The sequence below is a fragment of the Lygodium microphyllum genome, chromosome 20, assembly GCF_053477565.2.
Source record: "Lygodium microphyllum isolate KBCC chromosome 20, Lygodium_microphyllum_v1.1.10, whole genome shotgun sequence".
Lineage (NCBI taxonomy): Eukaryota > Viridiplantae > Streptophyta > Polypodiopsida > Schizaeales > Lygodiaceae > Lygodium > Lygodium microphyllum.
Window position 1 is genome coordinate 123,890,957 of NC_141154.1, and position 18,795 is coordinate 123,909,751.

Here is an 18,795-nt window from a genome sequence, read left to right on the forward strand (position 1 = left end):
ATGAGCCCCATGGGCCACACAACACTCCAAGGTTATTTTCATGATGCCCCACTAACTCCTCTATCCCTCGGTAACAACTATACTTCCCATCACCTACCCATCAATTAGCGCCCTACTTTATCAATGATGGAAAAGCAAAAGCCATCGTTCTATCTTGTAATTATGTAATAGCCTATACAAGCACATACACTCACATAATAATTGCACTATAACCAATACACAGATTGGGTCCTCAAGTGTGGGACAACAGTGTGGCTTTTGCCTCAAGTTCATGACCCATCTCCCAATCCATACATATGTTGTGTGTACACAATCGAATTAGCACTCCCCTAGGGAGATAGGACAAGAGGTTTGCCCTTGCAGTCACAAGCTTTTATAGCAGCTTGCAACTTCTACCTCCAACTAATAACCTCCATAATGACTAACGTAATCTATTCTACTTAATTATAAACAGTCTCCCACTAGAAGATCCTAATTCCGTGAGCTGCATCTAATTCCCATCGCCACTTGTTTCTTAACATCCAATGTGCAAAACAACTCCAATCCCCACAATGATCTCCCAATAACATCAAACTCCAAATCCAGCTCCAACAATAGCAACTACTCTTCTCACAAGATCACACAACTATCCCCACATTCTTCATCTTTGGTGTAAGCTAAAGCATGCTACCCCCCATGACAAAGAGTGCCATAGGACTAGCACTAAGCTAGGAGGGGGTAATGTTAATAGTCAAGTGGAAAGAATCGTAGAGCAAAAGGTGGACACAGGCACCAAAAGTAAAGAGAAGTGAAAATCAATCGAAGGGTGCAAGGCTTACAATAATTTTCTATCAAAGTCCATAATTATACAGTTAATTATAATATTACTTTAAAAGTCGAGAGTAATGCCCGTGCAAGTTGTAATAACTTTTCTTAAGAAGAAAAAACCCTATCTTGGAAAGGGCATAAGCACTAGCTTTCATTCAATTTTGTGAAAGTTAGTGTAATCTAAGTATGTATGCATAAACTAGGGAAGACTAGCCAAGAGCCAAGCTAAGAGCCAAATAGGAGGAATGAGCACCCAACTTAAGTGGAAGCCCAAACTCAAAACCCCATGTATAAAAACTGAAAATTAAATGGATAAGCTCATTTTTTTAGTGTGCAAACTTGAGAGCGTGCTTCTTCTTCTTGCTTCTATTCTATTTACTTGTGCTTTATTTTGAGAGTGAGGGAGAGTGCGTAAGGTAGGTGAATCTCCTTTCTTGTGTGTGCTCTTCTCTTCTTCCTCTTCTTGGGTGAGAGGTAGATTCGAGGAGAGATTGGGTTATCTTTCTCTTTCTTCGCATTTCCTCTCGTGGATCAGATGTTTGTTGATCAGATCATGAGCCATGGAGAAGAGGTGATGGATTGTGTACCATTGCATGGATCATGAAGCCACTATCAAGCCTTCAATTTGTAGCATTCAAAAGGAAAGGTGATGAGTTCATTACACCCTCGTTGGTTCAGTTCTTGCTCAGGTTGATGAGTTTAGAGAATGTATAGGTTATGTGCAAGGTAGTCATTCCCAAATTGGATGAAGTATTTGAAATAATAAGCATTCTGTCAGGTCCAACATTCGAGCTTGGTTATGTGCAAGGTAGTCATTCCCAAATTGGATGAAGTATTTGAAATAATAAGCATTTTGTCAGGTCCAACATTCGAGCTTGCGAAAGCTCTGATAGCATTTCATAAGTATCCACTGTCAAACCTGGTAGGTAAATGAATTGGCATCTCAATCTATCTTTCCTTTCTTGAACAATCGATCCAAGGCTATCAATTGCTTACTATGAGAAGACCCTTCATTTATGCAAAATTGATTGTACCTAATTTTGCCTTATTCATCACTTGTTTGATTTGCCCACAACCATTGTGGGCATATACATCACATCACATCATAGAATATTATAATATAGCACGTGGTTCTTAGAAATTATGTTAGAAAGTTTGGCATTGTTCTTCTTTAGGAGCACAAGCTCACCTACTTGCAAGCCACATTGGTCCAAAAAGTAGTTCTAAGGAACTCCTTTGCCTTGTGGGACTCAATTTTATTGCCCACTCTGGACATGCACATGTTTGGAGCAAACCTCCATTTCTCTAAAGATCATGAGTTACGACGGGATTCTCACAAGGTGAGAAATTTGGGTCAAATTTGAGATTAGGGGCTCATGCATTGGGACCCACAACTGAGACCAAAAGGTTTTTATACAAGTTGACAATTTGGTTTACTTTTTAGAATCTTCAAAGGACGTTTTGAGGCAAAGGTTTTGAGAATCTAGGACTATGATACAAATGACAGCAATGAGAGTGCCTCAAAAGTGGAGGCTAAGCATAAGCACTTGTTAGATGTGGATTGGTCTCTTGTCTAAAGCGAATGCTCTAAATGAAGTGATTACTACCACATGTAAAGAGTGGAGGAGGATAGCAAACTTACCAAAGAGAATCAAAATCATATTAGAGCACATAGGATGTTCTTATTAGAGGAACAATGTGATTCCTTGAGCTAACAAGAGATGACACATAGATCCCAATCAACTTACTTGCATGATAGATGGATCGAGACAGATGCATTCACATTATCTTTTTGGCTATATTAACAAGTTTAGGGGGAGGTTTCAAATAATTGGGATCACTATGATCTAGATAGTGGAAATGATTTTAGTTACTAATATTCACCATTGACTAGTCTTCTCAACAAATCTCAATTAGAGCTCTAAATCATATCAGACTCATTGAGAACTATCTTGAAAGAAGAGTCGTAAAGTTGAGATGCATAGTTGAGAGAGAAACACGGCTAGATCCCCTATCCACCAAACTACAATATTGTATGCATTTCCTCATTTCACAAATGACTAGTAAGCTTGCTTGAGCAATCTCAATGGGCACTTGAGTGCTCAAGTGAGAACCATAGTTACAATAGGAGTTTGAGATGATCTAAGGATACTCATCTCCTTGGCATCTAAATGGTGATAAAAGGTGCAGATACATGGATGTTCTGCAACATCCACTAATATGCTTGCAATGTGTGGCATAACAACATGCAAGCCTATGACTCGGCTATTGGATCCAAACACAATTTTTAGCACCATGGTGATGATATTGAGGGCCCGAACATGTACAAGCACATGGTAAGCAACTTGATCTACCTTACCATTACACATTCCAACCTTAATTATGGAGATGAGTTAGTGCATCTAATCACCTAGGAAACCTCACATGGATAAGTACAAAGGATCATGCAATATGTTAAACTAGAATATGGATTGCATTGTAGGTTCGATGTAAATCCCACACTTTATAGATATGGGGATGCCGATTGGGTAGGTAATGCATATGATAGGAGATTGACATGCTTGCTAATAACCTAGTGTTTAATCACATGAGCACATAGAGGTCCACTACAACTTTATTTATGAGAAGGTTCTCTGTGGAGATGTGCACCTACAATGTCTATAAAAACATCATGTTGTAGATGTCTTCACAAAATCATTGCACCTAGAGAACTTAAGAGTACTTCTAAGATGCTCTTGTACTACATAATGTAGACCAATTTATATCTAGAGCAGTCCGAAGTACTGAAGAAGTTGGCTTGATATGGACTACCACTACATTTTCTCTTTGAACTAAGACTGCCGTTAGTGTCAACTTCACATTTTGAAAATCACCTTAAAAATACCTCTAGTTCAGCCCGTGAACATCTGTCTCTCTAAACTGAGATTAGACAATTTTTGCCACAGGACAATCTTTCTATTTGAACGACCCAACTATACACTGGTTGTCAAAACAGCTCCAAGAACAGTCAACTATCCTCATATTGAGTGACAGTAATACAATTAACATCACACACATTGAGCTCACTATACACTGGTCTTCAACAAAACCTCCCAAGCAAAGTTCAACTATCCTTACATTGAGTGGCAATAATACGACTAATATCAGATCCACTAGTGTTCTTTTCAACACTCAATTTGTCCATCCTCTGGTTCTCTCACTGTCACCATATGATAATGCACAAGATTTGCTCGCAGTCGATAAAATTCCTTCCACATTGACCCTTACATAGAGTGCAAGATTGGCATCCTGATACAACGCCTCTACTTTGTCCTGTAATCTGTCCTCAACAATCATACAAGTCTTTTTAGCTACATTCACATGACAATTCAGTACCATTGCAAAACTTGTGTCCCAATCCAACTTTCATTTTTGGTCATGCAGATTATATTCCTATCAATTACTCCCAATTTCTGCTTCAGTCACACTATTCATCAACCCCATCCCTCACTTTGATTATCATTTACTGAACCTTCTGCCCATGAACCCCATGATTTATCAGCATTGTCATGGCCTTGATTTTGAGATTCACTACTTTGCCCCATATCAAAGCCCAATGCTCCATCTCCACCAAAATTGCCAGGAGTTTGTGACCATTTCCCACTGCCACCTCCATATCCACCTCTATCACTTTGCTTGTGGGAATCCCATCCACCTCTGCCACTTCTTCCCCTTCCACTATCCCACGCTTTATCTACACCATCATCAATATCTTGTGCCCATCTGCCGGAATACACTTTATTGTGTACCTCAGTCGGTGTGCACTCTGCCCATCCACCTGAATTCACATTCTCCTGAACCTCAGTCTCTGTGCGATTAGTCCATCTACCTGAAAACTTATCATGCACCTCAGTCAGTGTCCTATCTGTCCACCCACATGAATTCTCATGCCTTCTTTGTGACCAGCGACCTCTACCTCTACCTCTTCCCAAGGCTCCTCTGCGTCCTCTACTGCCCCTAAAACTTTCCTTTCCATTTACGAAGTCACAGCCCCCTCCTGCCCATTTTCCAAACAATCCATCAGACTTTGCATCAATGCCTAAATCGTTGTCTTTCTTCCAATTGACATCACCCCATCCTGATCCTGGCCCTTGCCTCTCACTTTTACGATCTCTTTCCAGTGCCTCAATTGGTGTGCAATCTGCCCATCTGCGTGAATCCTTATCAAGAGCCTCAGGTGTGCAATTTGGCCATCCGCCTATATCCACCTTGTCCTGTGCCTCAATCGTGGTGCAATCTGCCCATCTGCCTAAGACAACCTTCTTCTCTGCCTCAGTCAGTGTGCAATCTGCCCATCCACCTGAATCCACTTTCTTGTCTGGCTCAGTCGGTATCCAGTCAGCCCATCCACCTGAACTCACCTTGTTCTGTGGCTCAGTGACTGTGCAATCTGCCCATCCCCCTGAAACCACATTATTCTGGACCTCAGTTTCTCTACAACCAACCCATCCACCTACGGCCAATGTATCATCGGCCTCAGTTGGTGGGTGACATGTCCACCCAACAGAATTCTCATGTGCTGATCTTTGTGACCAGCGACCTCTACCTCTACCTCTTCCCACGCCTCCTCTTCGTCCTCTACTGCCTCTAAAACTCTCTCTTCCATTGCCAAAGTCACAGCTCCCTCCTGCCCATTTCCCCAACAACCCATCAGAATTTGCATCTATGCCTGAATCCACCTTCTCGTCTGCTGCAGTCAGTGTCCAATCTGCCCATCCACCTGAATCCACATTATGTGGCTCACTCGGTGTGCAGTCTGCCCATCCACTTGAAACAACATCATTCTGGACCTCAGTTTGTCGACAATCGGCCCATCCACCTGAGTCCAACGTATCATCCACCTCAGTTGGTGGATGATCTGTCCACCCAGCTGAATTCTCATCCACTGATCTTTGAGACCAACGTCCTCTACCTCTTCCCATGCCTCCTCTACTGCCTCTAAAACTCTCTCTTCCATTGCCAGAGTCAGAATTCCCTCCTGCCCACTTTCCCAACAACCCATCAGAATTTGCATCTATGCCTGAATCCACCTTCTCATCTGCCTCAGTCGGTGTCCAATCTGCCCACCCACCTGAATCCACCTTATTGTGTGGCTCAGTCTGTGTGCAGTCTGCCCATCCACCTGAAACAACATCATTCTGGACCTCAGTCTGTCTACAATCTGCCCATCCACCTGAGTCCAACGTATCATCTGCCTCAGTTGGTGGATGATCTGTCCACCCAGCTGAATTCTCATCTGCTGATCTTTGTGACCAAGGACATCTACCTCTACCTCTACCTCTTCCCATGCCTCCTCTTCGTCCTCTACTGCCTCTAAAACTCTCTCTTCCATTGCCAGAGTCAGAGTTCCCTCCTGCCCATTTTCCCAACAACCCATCAGAATTTGCATCCATGCCTGAATCATTGTCTTTATGCCAACTGACATGATCTTTTTGCTCATTAGAGCCCCACCAAGAACTGTACCCAGAACCTTGGCCCACGTCTGTATTATTTTCATCATCTCTTGCTCTGTCATTCCCAATCCAATCATCTGACGAGTTCGTTCCCCTTCCTCTACCTCTTCCTCTAAACCCACCACTCCTCCCACTGCTCGCAAATCGACCACCTCTTCCACGCCTTACTTTACCATCATTTTGAGAAAATCCATAGCCACCCTGACCTTCAGATTTGGAGCCACTCTTTGCAAGAGAAACTGATTTCATAAAATTGACAACTGTGTCTATCCTACGAAACATTTTATCACTGTAGCTGTAGCCATCTGGACACAATTCAAAATTTGCATGATGAACCTCACCATCCATGCTGTATGAAACTCTTATAGTCCCAGGACTTTGATGGCAGACTGAGAGACAGTAAGCAATGCCAGTATTCTGATTAAGAAAACTGCACACATCTGTGTTGTCATCAGTTTTAAACTCCTTCAACTTTGTTAGTTCTTTCCATCTGTCCATCAAAGGACAAACATAGCATGCAATCACCTGCAACATAAATCCAAATCTTAGGTGATAATACTTGGATGGAAAAATGCTGTCCTACTTAAAAACTGATCTTTATCTCTCTGCTTGAAGTAACAAAACAAAAAGATTAAAGAATATAAGGATCTGTGAAACTTGGACTTGTTAAGCCACTAAAATTAAGTCATGCACTGATCTCAATTTCACATACATTAATCCCTAATTTAGAATCCTTAAAACAGCCCCAAAAGCAATTACCAAATATTAAAATCTTTATTTTTGAACAGCCAGACAAATGCCCAAATCCTTTGCAAAAGAGCAACTTTTGGGCATCCACACTAAATCCTTGATCAAGCAGCCATTAGCTCTTCACCTTCTCCTGCTGCCCACACCCCATCACGAGCTTCTGCCCTGCTGTTTCAGCCTGTTGTCATCACCATCTGGCTGCTGCTCTGCCCTGGAGGACATCACCCAGATTCCAGAGGTCCACCACTGCTGCTGAAGGCTGTCAACCTGTCTCGAGGCTATGTTTAGCCTTCATTGCCACCCATCCCTGTCATTATTAGCTTCAACATTATCATTTGCTGCTGCATTCTGCAGTTTCCAGCCTGCGTTTCATCATCCAGCAGGCCTGCCTGCTGTCCACATCATCCTCCATCTACAAACATGGAGCTGTCATCACAGCTGGCGAACCTTGCATTTTGCTATCTAGAGTTATCTATGACATCCTGATTCCCAGAAAACTGTGTTTCACTCCCTCCTTTGCTGCCCACATCATTATCATCATCATTGGTGGATTTTTGCTGCTGCATTTGGGATCCATCATTAGTACCACAAGAGTTCTCCGCAACTTTGACACCATTCTGAGCTCATCTCTACCACCAGTCCTTGATACATGGTGGTTCAAGGTCCTCTTAATATCATTCAAATTCTCCTACACTCACCTTCATTGAGCATTCATCAGATCATGGTCACCATGTTGCAATACACTATGTGTTTTCCCTAGCTTTCTTTCACATGGTACCCAAGACTGTCCTCTCATAAGATTATCATGCAACTATTAAGAAAGCTCAGCACCCAAGAGCATGTGAGAAAACCTTCCAAGATTGTCTCACATCTTCGGCACCCAAGAGCATGTGAGAAAACCTTCCAAGATTGTCACACATCTTCATCAAAGGAGTCCCCCTCAGAGCCTGTTCCATAAGGCACTAAGTACCCTCAATCTCCTACGATAGAAGAGATAAATCTCCCTCAGATGGAAGGTCTCTGGAGTCTCACCAAGGAAAATGTTATTTTCTCACTCAAGATGAATACAAAAATGTTATCTTCTCACTCAGGATGGATACACTGCACATTATGCAAATTCCTTCAATTGCCTACTCACACCCCCATTCCACAATACTCCACATTGGGCGGTACTAATCCATTAGGCATGCATCCCATAGGTTTCAAACTTGTCAATGTTGGGCACTAGTCAATGAAACTACTACTAGGTGGAGCAAATGCCAAAGAGGCAAGAGTCATGTAACTAAAAAAGACAGGAGTGACATATTCAATCGTGTGTGTAGAAATCTATCGATTGCAAAATGTAACCATATGTTGTAATGAGATACAATGTAATGCACAATGTGTTGGGAATAAAGGGTCACCGTGCCTCTTATAGTGTTCGGGTGTGCACACACCCTTACACATGTACTACATACATATTATCAAAAACCTAAAGTGGTACACTTTGTGATTGTACCCACATCGAATCTCGTGCTCTCTCTTCCTCACTCTACTCTGCACTCACTCTCTTTATGTTGACAAAAAGCATTGTGTGTCGCAATCCTCGCGCACTTGCTAACAAACTAGTATCAAAGCAAGCAAAGGATTGCACACTTCCTGAGGCAGGCAATACTTGACAGGTCAATCTTGACCAAACAATCAAGCTTGAGCTGGACAGGTCAGACGGGTGGCGTGAGTCAAGCATCAGCAAGTGACGGCCTAAAGCATCAGCCATGAGCTGCGATAGCCAGCTGAGACAAGTCGAGCGAGCAGGCAACGGGCTGAAGGTGGGTCAAGCATGACCACGCAGGCACAACAGGCCAGCACAAGTGATGGCCTGGCAAGCAGGCAACAAGCTAGAGGTAGTTGTCAAAGTGCCACAATTTGACGTAGGTGACTGTATGGTCAACAACATTAACAATCTGGCTTTTGTCATTTTTTTATTTATTTAATTTTCTGCGATCTGTTCCCTTCCCTCTAAGGGGTGTTTGCATGCACAAGCTCAGTGTGAAATTTCAAGCCGAAAAATTGGGGCTTTTCTCGCATTTGGGGATTTTGATGCAAAACTGAACAATTTGACTCAGAAATTGCAAAATTGGTGCACATTTGCTCAGGAAATTTTGGGCTTTTCACATTTTAGTGAAATTTTGTCAATTTCACTGAAAATTGTGCCCACCGGACCCGAGAAAATTGGGGCTTTTGTAGATCAATTTGGGCGGATTTGCCTTTGAAAATTTGGGGCTTTTGACTGCAATTGTCAAATTTGTGCCCGAGAATGCATTTGGAGTAAAAATTGTTGCAGAATTTTCAGGATTTCAGATGCAATTGGTGCATTGGCCTATAAATTTGATTGTAATTGATTGTGGAGTGCAGTAGCAGACATTCTCAAATTCTGGAAATCAATTTGCAGATCTGAAATTTCTGCAAATTCTTGATTTTCACTGCTGGTTGGTACTTGCAGCATACCGTGGTCAAATTTTGGGGCTTTTCTGTTTTTAGTGCTGCTGAGCATTGTTCTTGCATTCGACAGCATGCTGCTTGCTGAAAATTGGAAAAATTTCAGCACATTGAGACAATAGTGGTCAAGTGTGACACAATTTAGTTGAATACAGCTTGCCATTTGCTGTAATTTCCAAAAATTTCCAGATTTCTAGGTCAAGCCAGCTTCTGTTTATGCTCTTGTGCGTTTGGAAGAGTGACATTTATCATGAAAAATCAAGGACAAAGTGATGTCTTCACTTATGTATCTAAAGAGGATAGATTGGGAGGCACTAACTATTCTTTGTGGTCCTTCATGATAAAGAATGTACTTGCTGCAAAAAGTCTTTGGATTATGTCAGTGGGGAAGAAGTTCACCCTAGAGATATAGCTCCTCCTACTCCTCCAGAAGGTCATGGTCAAAGGCAAGTTCCTATTCAGCCACCACCCCAAAGAACAGTTGCATAGAAGGCTTGGGGCACTAGGGATGCCCAAACATTGTCACTTATTGCATTGGTAGTTCAGCGGTCTATAATCCCACATATCCAGTCTGCTACTACTTCAAGAGTAGCATGACTTGCACTTGAACATATGTTTGCTGGAAAAAATGATACTCACATTTCTTTCTTAAAGGAGCTTGAAAATGTGAAGATGGAACTAGGTGATGCTATGCAAGATCACCTTAATAAAATTCAAGACTTGTGCGAGTAGTTGATGAATGTTGATGAGTATTGCTCTAATACTCAGATGATATCTACTACTTTGAATTCTCTACCACCTTATTTGGCCTTTCACGCAACACCGAATCTTACAATGCAAATTTCTACGCAGCCACTTACCTTTCTTCAATTGGTTAGTGGCTTGTGGTTGACTAGGTGCTTTATGCAGCATTGAAGTGCGGAGCATGATGAATCTAGGTGTTTGCCCCAAATAGGATATCTAGCAAGCTTGAGGTACATGTGTTTATTAGCAAGTTGTGTGGCCACCTAAGGGATGTGAGGACTTGATACATGCAAGTTCGATACCATGTGTGTAGGTCCCCATGGGTGCTTGGTTTTGAAGGGGAAATCCAACTACTATTGCACCTCCACCACCTTGTTGAGTGACAAGATTGAAACCTATGGGATACATGCCTAATGGATTAGTACCTTCCAATATGGTATATTGTGGAATGGGAGTGTGTTTAGAGGCAATGGAAGGAATTTTTGTAATGGGTGGCCACCTAAGGGATGTGAATGAAGACTTGATATGTGCAAGTTTGATACCCTTGTGTGTAGGTTTCCATGGGTGCTTGGTTTTAGAGGGAAAATCCAATATTGCACCTCCACTATCCTGTTGAGTTGGGTGCTGGTTCTGACTGGCTCAGTTTCATCTGGACCAAGGTAGACTATAGATAATTCATCCTTTGTGACCCTTGTCACCTTCTGAAGGTGGGCCTCAAATTCTCACTATTGCTACAACACTTCTACCACATCTGAATTTACAATAGCCGCAGCTCTTGCTTCTTACTCCCCAAATTCGGGACAACTGAATCCATTGATGCTTGTACCAACGTTGGCTGTACAGCCTTCCAAATCTCATTTGGAAGGAGAGGTGCTGACAACTGCAAATTGAGATATTGCTGACTTATGTGTAAGACATCCACAAAAAAGGGTTCCAAATCAACATTTCCTGCCAAGAAGGTTGCCTCCTCATCATCATCTAAACCTTCCACCATATTAACAGCCTTGGCCACCGCTGGCCTGAATGTAGTTGGTGGGGGAGAAACCTTGCTCAAGGAGAACCAGACTTTATGATGTTCCCAGCAGATAGTCAACAGATATCAATCCCACTTATGACTAACCCAAGCATACCGTAAACATGGCCATCTTCGTAGGAGGCGATAATCTTCTCCTGCATGTTGCATGTTCAGAACCACTCTTGCTCAAGCAGCAAATTTCCACAGACACGACTCCTCTGTTTTTGGCTACACAACTCTTGCCTCTTTAGCATTTGGTCCACCCAATAGCATTCTTGTTGATAATTGCTGAACACATGGCATGCATCGGTGGACTTGAATCCACAGTTGTAGCTAATCTTCAATGTCACCTTTGGTGATCTAGGGTGGGCTCATCATGGGCAGTGACCAAGGGAGCTTGAATAGGAGCATTTTGAATTTGGAATTGTAGAACAAACTAGAATGGGAATCATAAGGGAAGGCACTCAGAATGGAGCTGAAGGATGTAGTAAAGCAGGAATAGGAATTAGACTTAGTCCACCATGTCCCTGAAGCACCATTGGACCCATGGGAATAGGAGGGAGAGGAGGTCAATTGTGGACCAATTGTGGACTAGTAGGCCAACGAGGTAACGGTGGCCAATGGATGGTAATTCAAGTGATGTTGTTGCATCCATTGGTCAATTTGATTCCATAGAGGGGGTTGCAGAATATTGTAAAAGACAATGTTTGAAGCCAACATGTCAATGAACGAGCTCAAATTGCACCTTTTGTACTTCCTCAAAGAGGATTTTTGCAGTGATGGCTGCTACCTTCTACACCAATTGAACAAGGTGATCCGATTGAATCATCTTTAGAAGGTGATCTTTGAATGTCGGAACTGGGTTTAGGAGATGGCCCAAAAGAATAGTGATTGAAAATGGCATACACCCAAATTCTACTGGTGATAACATCAGAATAGCTCTGGACTATGGGATTGCCGAATTTCCTAAGATTGAGAGACTCTTCAAGTCTACCTGCTATTGTCCGGACCTCGAAATAGGGATTGGCTGCAGATCCTCCATTGTGGCCATACCATCCCGCAACTTGATGGTGTACTTCATCCTGTTCCACCCAAGGACTGGTAGGATTGTCCCATGAAAATTTGAGTTGTTTTCTAGAGTAGGTTACTAGATTCATTGCTAGATTCGAAATTTGTTCAATTTTCACCATAATCATAAGCTTGGGTATCGAAACATTCCGCCTACCAATGCCTTTCCTGCATAAAGAGGAAACATTGTTTTCTAGAGGGGCGGGGAACACCACCTTGACCACCTCGATCGCGTCGCGTCCTCGTCCTCCACAACCCATGGCAGTAGATGGATAGTCTTGTTGAGTATAGTCTAGCTCTTGTTGAAACCACTTTGTGAATGCCACTCGTTGCATCATAAGTAACCCACCCTTGCTCTTTTACCAGCCACGTTGCCACTTTCTTTTGCATGCACAATTCAAACATTGCTTCCTGATGGACTGGATCTTTTTTTTATTGGGAAAATTTATGTCATAGGCCACTCGAACTACTGAGTAAAGCCATCTAGATCTGAAGCTGATCGCTTGAACTTAGGAAAGGGGACCTTAGGCACCATCCGATGGCGATAAGGAGGAATAGAAGGAACGACACTCATAATCATTTATATATTTTGTTGCAGCCAACATATGGGCTCTAGTAGAATGAATGTGCAAAAAATGAAAGAGGTGGCGAGGAGAAGTACTGACCAGCTAACTTTAATGTTGTCAAAGGGGCGATCAGCAGACATGGTGGAGATCCCCCGGTGTCGAGCTTAAACAAGCATTACATGCTGATTTAGCCTCTTAAACAGCCCCAAAATGCTTAATTAATTAAATCCCTAATTTGGTGCACAATTCGAGAGAGTTTTAAAACGGTACATGGTATGAGGTCCTTAAACTTTCTATAAATAGGCTGGCTGCCCTCCATTCAGCCTCAATCTCGCTTTTGCAGTTTTTACGTACTAGAGCTTTGCTGCCCACGACCCGTTCACAGAGGCCATCTCAAATGAAGTTGCCCTCGCCTTGTGCCCATCCACTAGTGCATGTTTTGCTGTCTTCATCTCAATGTTCAATTGTATATTTATACAGACCATCTCCTAGGCTGTGTTTGCTGATTGGCGACATCTTCTCCAACTTGGAGACTCCCTTTCCCTACCTGGCCACTTCACTCCCAGCTGCATTTGACATCTTTGAGGTTCATACTGATTAGGGCAACCCTGTTCATTGCTGCGCTTGCTGATTTTGCTGCTACCTGCCATCTGTTTGACACTTGGAGCCTGCATTTACACCCTACTGTTGCTGCCAAGACTGGTCACACCATCCAAGTACTTGCTTTGCTGATTTTCTCTTTTCCATTTCTTGCTTGCAACAGAACCACTCTTCGTGGCTGCATTTGCTGGTGTTCGACTCTCAAAAGCTGCCTTTGTTGCATTTTGGGATCTATCAAGAGTACAACACACTCTATTTCTCAACACCTCCGCCTGGGTCCTCGAGACATGAGAGTTCACGCTACAATTTTCATTCCTACATGGATTGTTTGTTGCATGAGCATTGTATATTCAATAGTCATTCATTCATTCAAATTCATTGTGCTCATTGTCTCTATGTTGCCCTAACCTTAATTGTGTTCTAAGTTTATGCTTTGTTGTACGCTTTAGTTTATGTTTTTGCATTTGGGGTGGGCTTCACAGCTTGTTCCTCTATCTAACATGGTCAGAGATTCTTCGAACTACCATGGAGTCCACAGATCTTATGAGATTTCACAAGATGAATACGACCTCATTCTCATATATCAAGCTCAACACGAGATTAAAACTAAATTTGAGTTTTTCCCTTTAGATTCAATGCACTGGTCTAATGATTTCTCAAGAAGGACGGAAGTTTCACAAAGAATTGATCACCCTTACATGGAAACTGGCATGGAGTGCAAGCTATTTTCTGCTCCACCATCATTCACTCCCATGTCGCGTACGCATGATACTTCTCAATCTTTTGATTTTACTATCTCTTTTCCGCAAGATATCGAAGATGCTTATGATCAAGAAGCTATCTACGCCAAGTATTGGTACATTAGCCTTGTGCCCCAACCGTCTACTGGATAGGGCTTAGGTATCCCAAGGCCTCCACCTTCACTAGCACTTTATGCAAACATTCATGTTCCAGTGCCTCCACATCAATCAGCATCCATTGGACACTATCTGCCTATTTCTATCTACCCACCTCCCTCTCCTACTTATCCGCCTCCACCACCTCCTTATTCCACTTATCCCACAACTATTGGTTCTTTGTTCTCATTAGTCAAACATGCCTTTAATGATAAAACTCTTTTTAACGGGTCAAACTTCACTACTTGGTCAAATCTGATGAGACATGTCCTTGACTCCTAAAACCTATGGGATCTTATGCAAGAGTTGGAATCCCAACTCGATCCTGCACTTGTCCCATACAAGGTTGTCCATTCATGGAAGGCTAGAAATGCCCCCCCTATTGTCGAGCTAATGCAAGGTCTATTACTTCAATTTCATTCACGGCCTCAATATTTTGACTTGGCATCTAAGCATTGGGTACACTTGACTTATTGTTCTGCGGCTCAAGATAGGACCCGTCGCATCAATTTAGATCATGAGCTCCAAAATTTTAAAATCACTAACCAACCTTCTCGTTGAGTTCTCTAGCATGGAGGCTCCTAAGTCCTCGGATGATCAGGTCACATTGTTTCCAAACAAGTTGTTAAGGAAATACTTCTATTTTGTGCAATAGGTGATCTCATAGCCCATCATGCCCACATTCTACGAATTCAAGTGTCAGCTACTGTTGGGTTGTTCGATTAGTTTCATAGTTTGACCTCTATAAAGGGAGCTTTTGTTGCTTCTTCTTAGAAGGGGCAATGAGGGAAGGGCAGACAAAATCAAAATTCCAATCAAAATCAAAATCAAAACCAAACTAATGAGACCCGAGGAAACTCGTAGTCATCCCTAAAACCTGGGTGGTAGAATGTATCGAAGAAAAATTGGTATTTTCAACATTGTTAGAAGGCTGGTCATTTTGATAACAAGAGTTGATCACAAACAAGATACATAACACCAAAAACTAAGAATTATACCCTCGCCCCTCAGTTGGGCAAGCCACAACAAGGGAGGCAAGGTGGTGGTAACCCTTAGTAGGGGCAATGGCAAGGCCAGACCCACGCTGCCACTGGTGAGCAATCACAGTTGACAATGTTCTCAAAGCCAAAGGGCTTGTCTAACTAGTCAGGAGAGGGCCTACATTGTCTCCATGGAGACATTTGAGGATACAAGTCATCTACATTTGCAAGTTGCCTCTTGACAAGGTGACTACAAAGGCCCACTCATTACGGCCAAGTACTTCAACTACTCCTTGGATTGTGAACAATGGAGCTACCCATCACATGACACCCATCGTGAACATTTTTCCCTCCCAAGCCCTTGTAGCTGAGCACCTTCGAGTTGGAAACAACTCAGTCACAATTTAGACTCGCACTTGCATCAGTTTTTCCATTGACTAGGGCCCAAATCGAGCTACACTGGATTATGTATACATATTACAATGTCCCCCAGCTTGGGGTGAATTTGTTATTCATTCAATCACCTTGCCAATTGGGTCGAGCAATCTTCTTCACAACAACCACAGTTGAGGTCCTTGACTCTTAGATTGGTCTAGTGATTGCTCGCGATGGGGCACAACCTAGAGGTCTGTACCACATGATATAGTTTCTTTCCAAGCCAACAATCAAGGCCCTTGAGTTCCACTGCTTCTAGGCTTTAGCTCCTATATGGGAGCCTACGAGCATTGAGTGTCTTTGGTATTTTTCCTCAAGACATCAAGGATATGACTCTCTTTATGAGTTGCCGTGTTGACAAATTGTTGATGGCCTTCCTATCCTCAAGATATCGCGAGGTGTCTATAAAGGTTGTCAACTCAAAAAACAGCACCGTATCCTTCCTCAACAATCTACACATAGAGTTGAGGCACCTCTCAAATTGATTTGGGTTGATCTTTGTGGTTCAACATCCACCCCTACCTTAAACAGTACATTGTACTTGGTTTTTTATTGTGGATGATTATTCTTGTTACATGTGGGTGTACTTTTTCAAGCATAAGTCCAATGCCTTCATATATTTTTCTACTTGGGTATTGATGGTGCATAACCAAAGTGGTCTTTGTGTAGGACGCGTGAGGAGTGATAATGGGAGCAAGTTTACCTCCCCTCCCACAAGTTGTTCGATCCTCGGACAAATAAGGTGGTTATTATGAGAGAGATTGTTTGATGAAAGGGACATTGTTTGTTCTTCTATACTAGATTTTGTGCCCTTTTCTCACATTGTTCCTACGGAGATAGTGCCTTCTAAGCCGGGTCTACTACCTTCTTCTAACCCACCCATAGATTCTTCACCTCTTCAAGCCCCCTCCGCAAGACCCATTACCTCGTTGGTACCAACAGACCATGCGGGATTCGGGGATCCTTCCATTGGATTCCACTCCTTAGTGCCCTAGAAGATTTGCCCAAGTCTGCATCTTAGAATTCATTTATGTCGCTATTTACAACTGATTATATAGTGCATTTTGAGCCGGATAGTTGACAGGAGGCTCTTTAGCACCCCCAATGGCGAGAGGCCATGAAAAATGAGCTTGAGAGTATTGACCAAAATAAGGCTTGGACCTTGGTGGATCGTCTGAGCCACAAGAAATTCATCGCGACAAAGTGGATTTTTAGGACTAAGCTAAAAGATGATGGGACTTTGGACAGATTCAAGGCTCACCTTGTGGTGTAAGGGTTACAACAAAACCAAAGTATTGACTATGAAGAGACCTTTGTTTCTACAAGGCTAGCTTCATTTCATTTGTTGGTTGCGCTTGCCACTCTCCACGGTTAGCCAATCTATCAAATGGATGTCAAGGGTGCCTTTCTGAACGGTTATTTGGAGGGAAGGTCTATATGGAGCACCTTAGATTTTCTTTTGTTGATCGGAAGGATAAGGTCTTTCACTTATGGAATGCTCTTTACGGGCTAAAGCAAGCAATGTGGTCTTGGTTCTAGAGGATGGATAAGTTCCTTCGGACTCAAAGTATCATTTTATGCCTTATGACACAAACTTATATCTGTACTACTTCAGAGGGAATCATCTACATCTTACTATATGTAGATGATTTACTTATCACTAGCTCTAATTCTATTGCCATAGCAAAAATAAAGGCCCAACTTTGCTCTACTTTTGAGATGAGAGACCTTGGTTTGTTGTCTTACCTTTTAGGGATGAAGGTAGTTCAATCTGAGGCAGTATTTTTGTCTCTCAACAAAAGTACGTTCTTCAGTTAGAGGACTAGCATTGCACAGATCAGACATGGCATGTGGCCACGCCTCTTGATCCCATTGTCCATCTTTCTAAGAATACCCTCAATCAACCCTTTGACGAGCACACCTATAGGTATGTTGTAGGGAATCTTCTTTCGTTGATTCACACTAGGCTAGATTTAGCCCTTTGATGAGCACACCTATAGGTATGTGTAGGGAATCTTCTTTCGTTGATTCACACTAGGCTAGAGTTAGCTTACTCTTTGATTTCTTAGCCGGTATTTTAATGCATCACATTGAATTGCTTGTTTGTGTGTTTTGAGATATTTGTGGTGTACCTATTTTTATAGCCTTAACTTATAGATCTAGTTTATGTTTGCGGGGGTACACTGACTTTAACTAGGCAAGAGATCCTAACACTCGGTGTTCCCACGGTGGCTACCTCTTTACCTTGGGCATGGCATCCACCAAGCCATAAGCGAGAGACGATGGCAGCTTCCACGACGAAGGTTGAGTATTAGGCTCTCTTCAATGGTACCATGGAGGCCATCTACTTGAGGAGCTTATTGCCAGCACTACCCTTCCCATGTGACTCTCCCACCGTTGTTTAATTGGAGATAGCAGCAGTTAGCTTAGCTCAAAGTGTGAAGACAATAGAGTAAGAGAAAGTGTAGTCACTGCTCGATACACAATTAGTTGGGAAGTGTGTAACTCAAAGTACAAAATACAACCCTTAGACTTTAGGATTATGTGGCAGCATTCACACATGAAAGTGTGTAATGTGTAATAAGTGACCGAACTGTGTAACATAAATACACAAATAAAGGGTAATATGATTGGGGAAAAAAACTTCTTATGGAGAGTAAAAAGTGCCCCAGTGTCCTACGTGCAGATCACCAATACTCTTATGTAAGCGTAGGCGTGAGAGAAACCCAATAAACCCCTCTGGAGTGAAAAGTGATCAACATACAAGGATTGTCCACCAAAGGAGATCAAATTTAAAGCATTGTGAAATGCTGCACATTTGTCACAAGGAAGAGCTTTGGTGAAGATGTCTACCGCATTTTTTTTGGTAGGACAATAGACAAGGTTGATATCCCCTGCATGTAACCTCTCTCTGACAAAGTGATAGCGTATCTCAATGTGTTTCGTGCGTGCATGAAACATTGGGTT

General features: G+C 42.5%; 1 protein-coding gene across 1 annotated transcript in view; it reads right to left on the reverse strand.

The window, feature by feature from the left end:
* Positions 1-3,628: 3,628 nt before the first annotated feature.
* The window catches only part of LOC148019345 (transcription elongation factor SPT6-like), a 93,263-nt gene continuing 78,096 nt past the window's right edge, over positions 3,629-18,795 (reverse strand). The window contains exon 15 of the mRNA XM_087660978.1: positions 3,629-6,824. Within this exon, the coding sequence (XP_087517104.1) occupies positions 4,281-6,824 (2,544 nt within the window). The 3' untranslated portion in view covers positions 3,629-4,280. The remainder of the gene's footprint in view (positions 6,825-18,795) is intronic.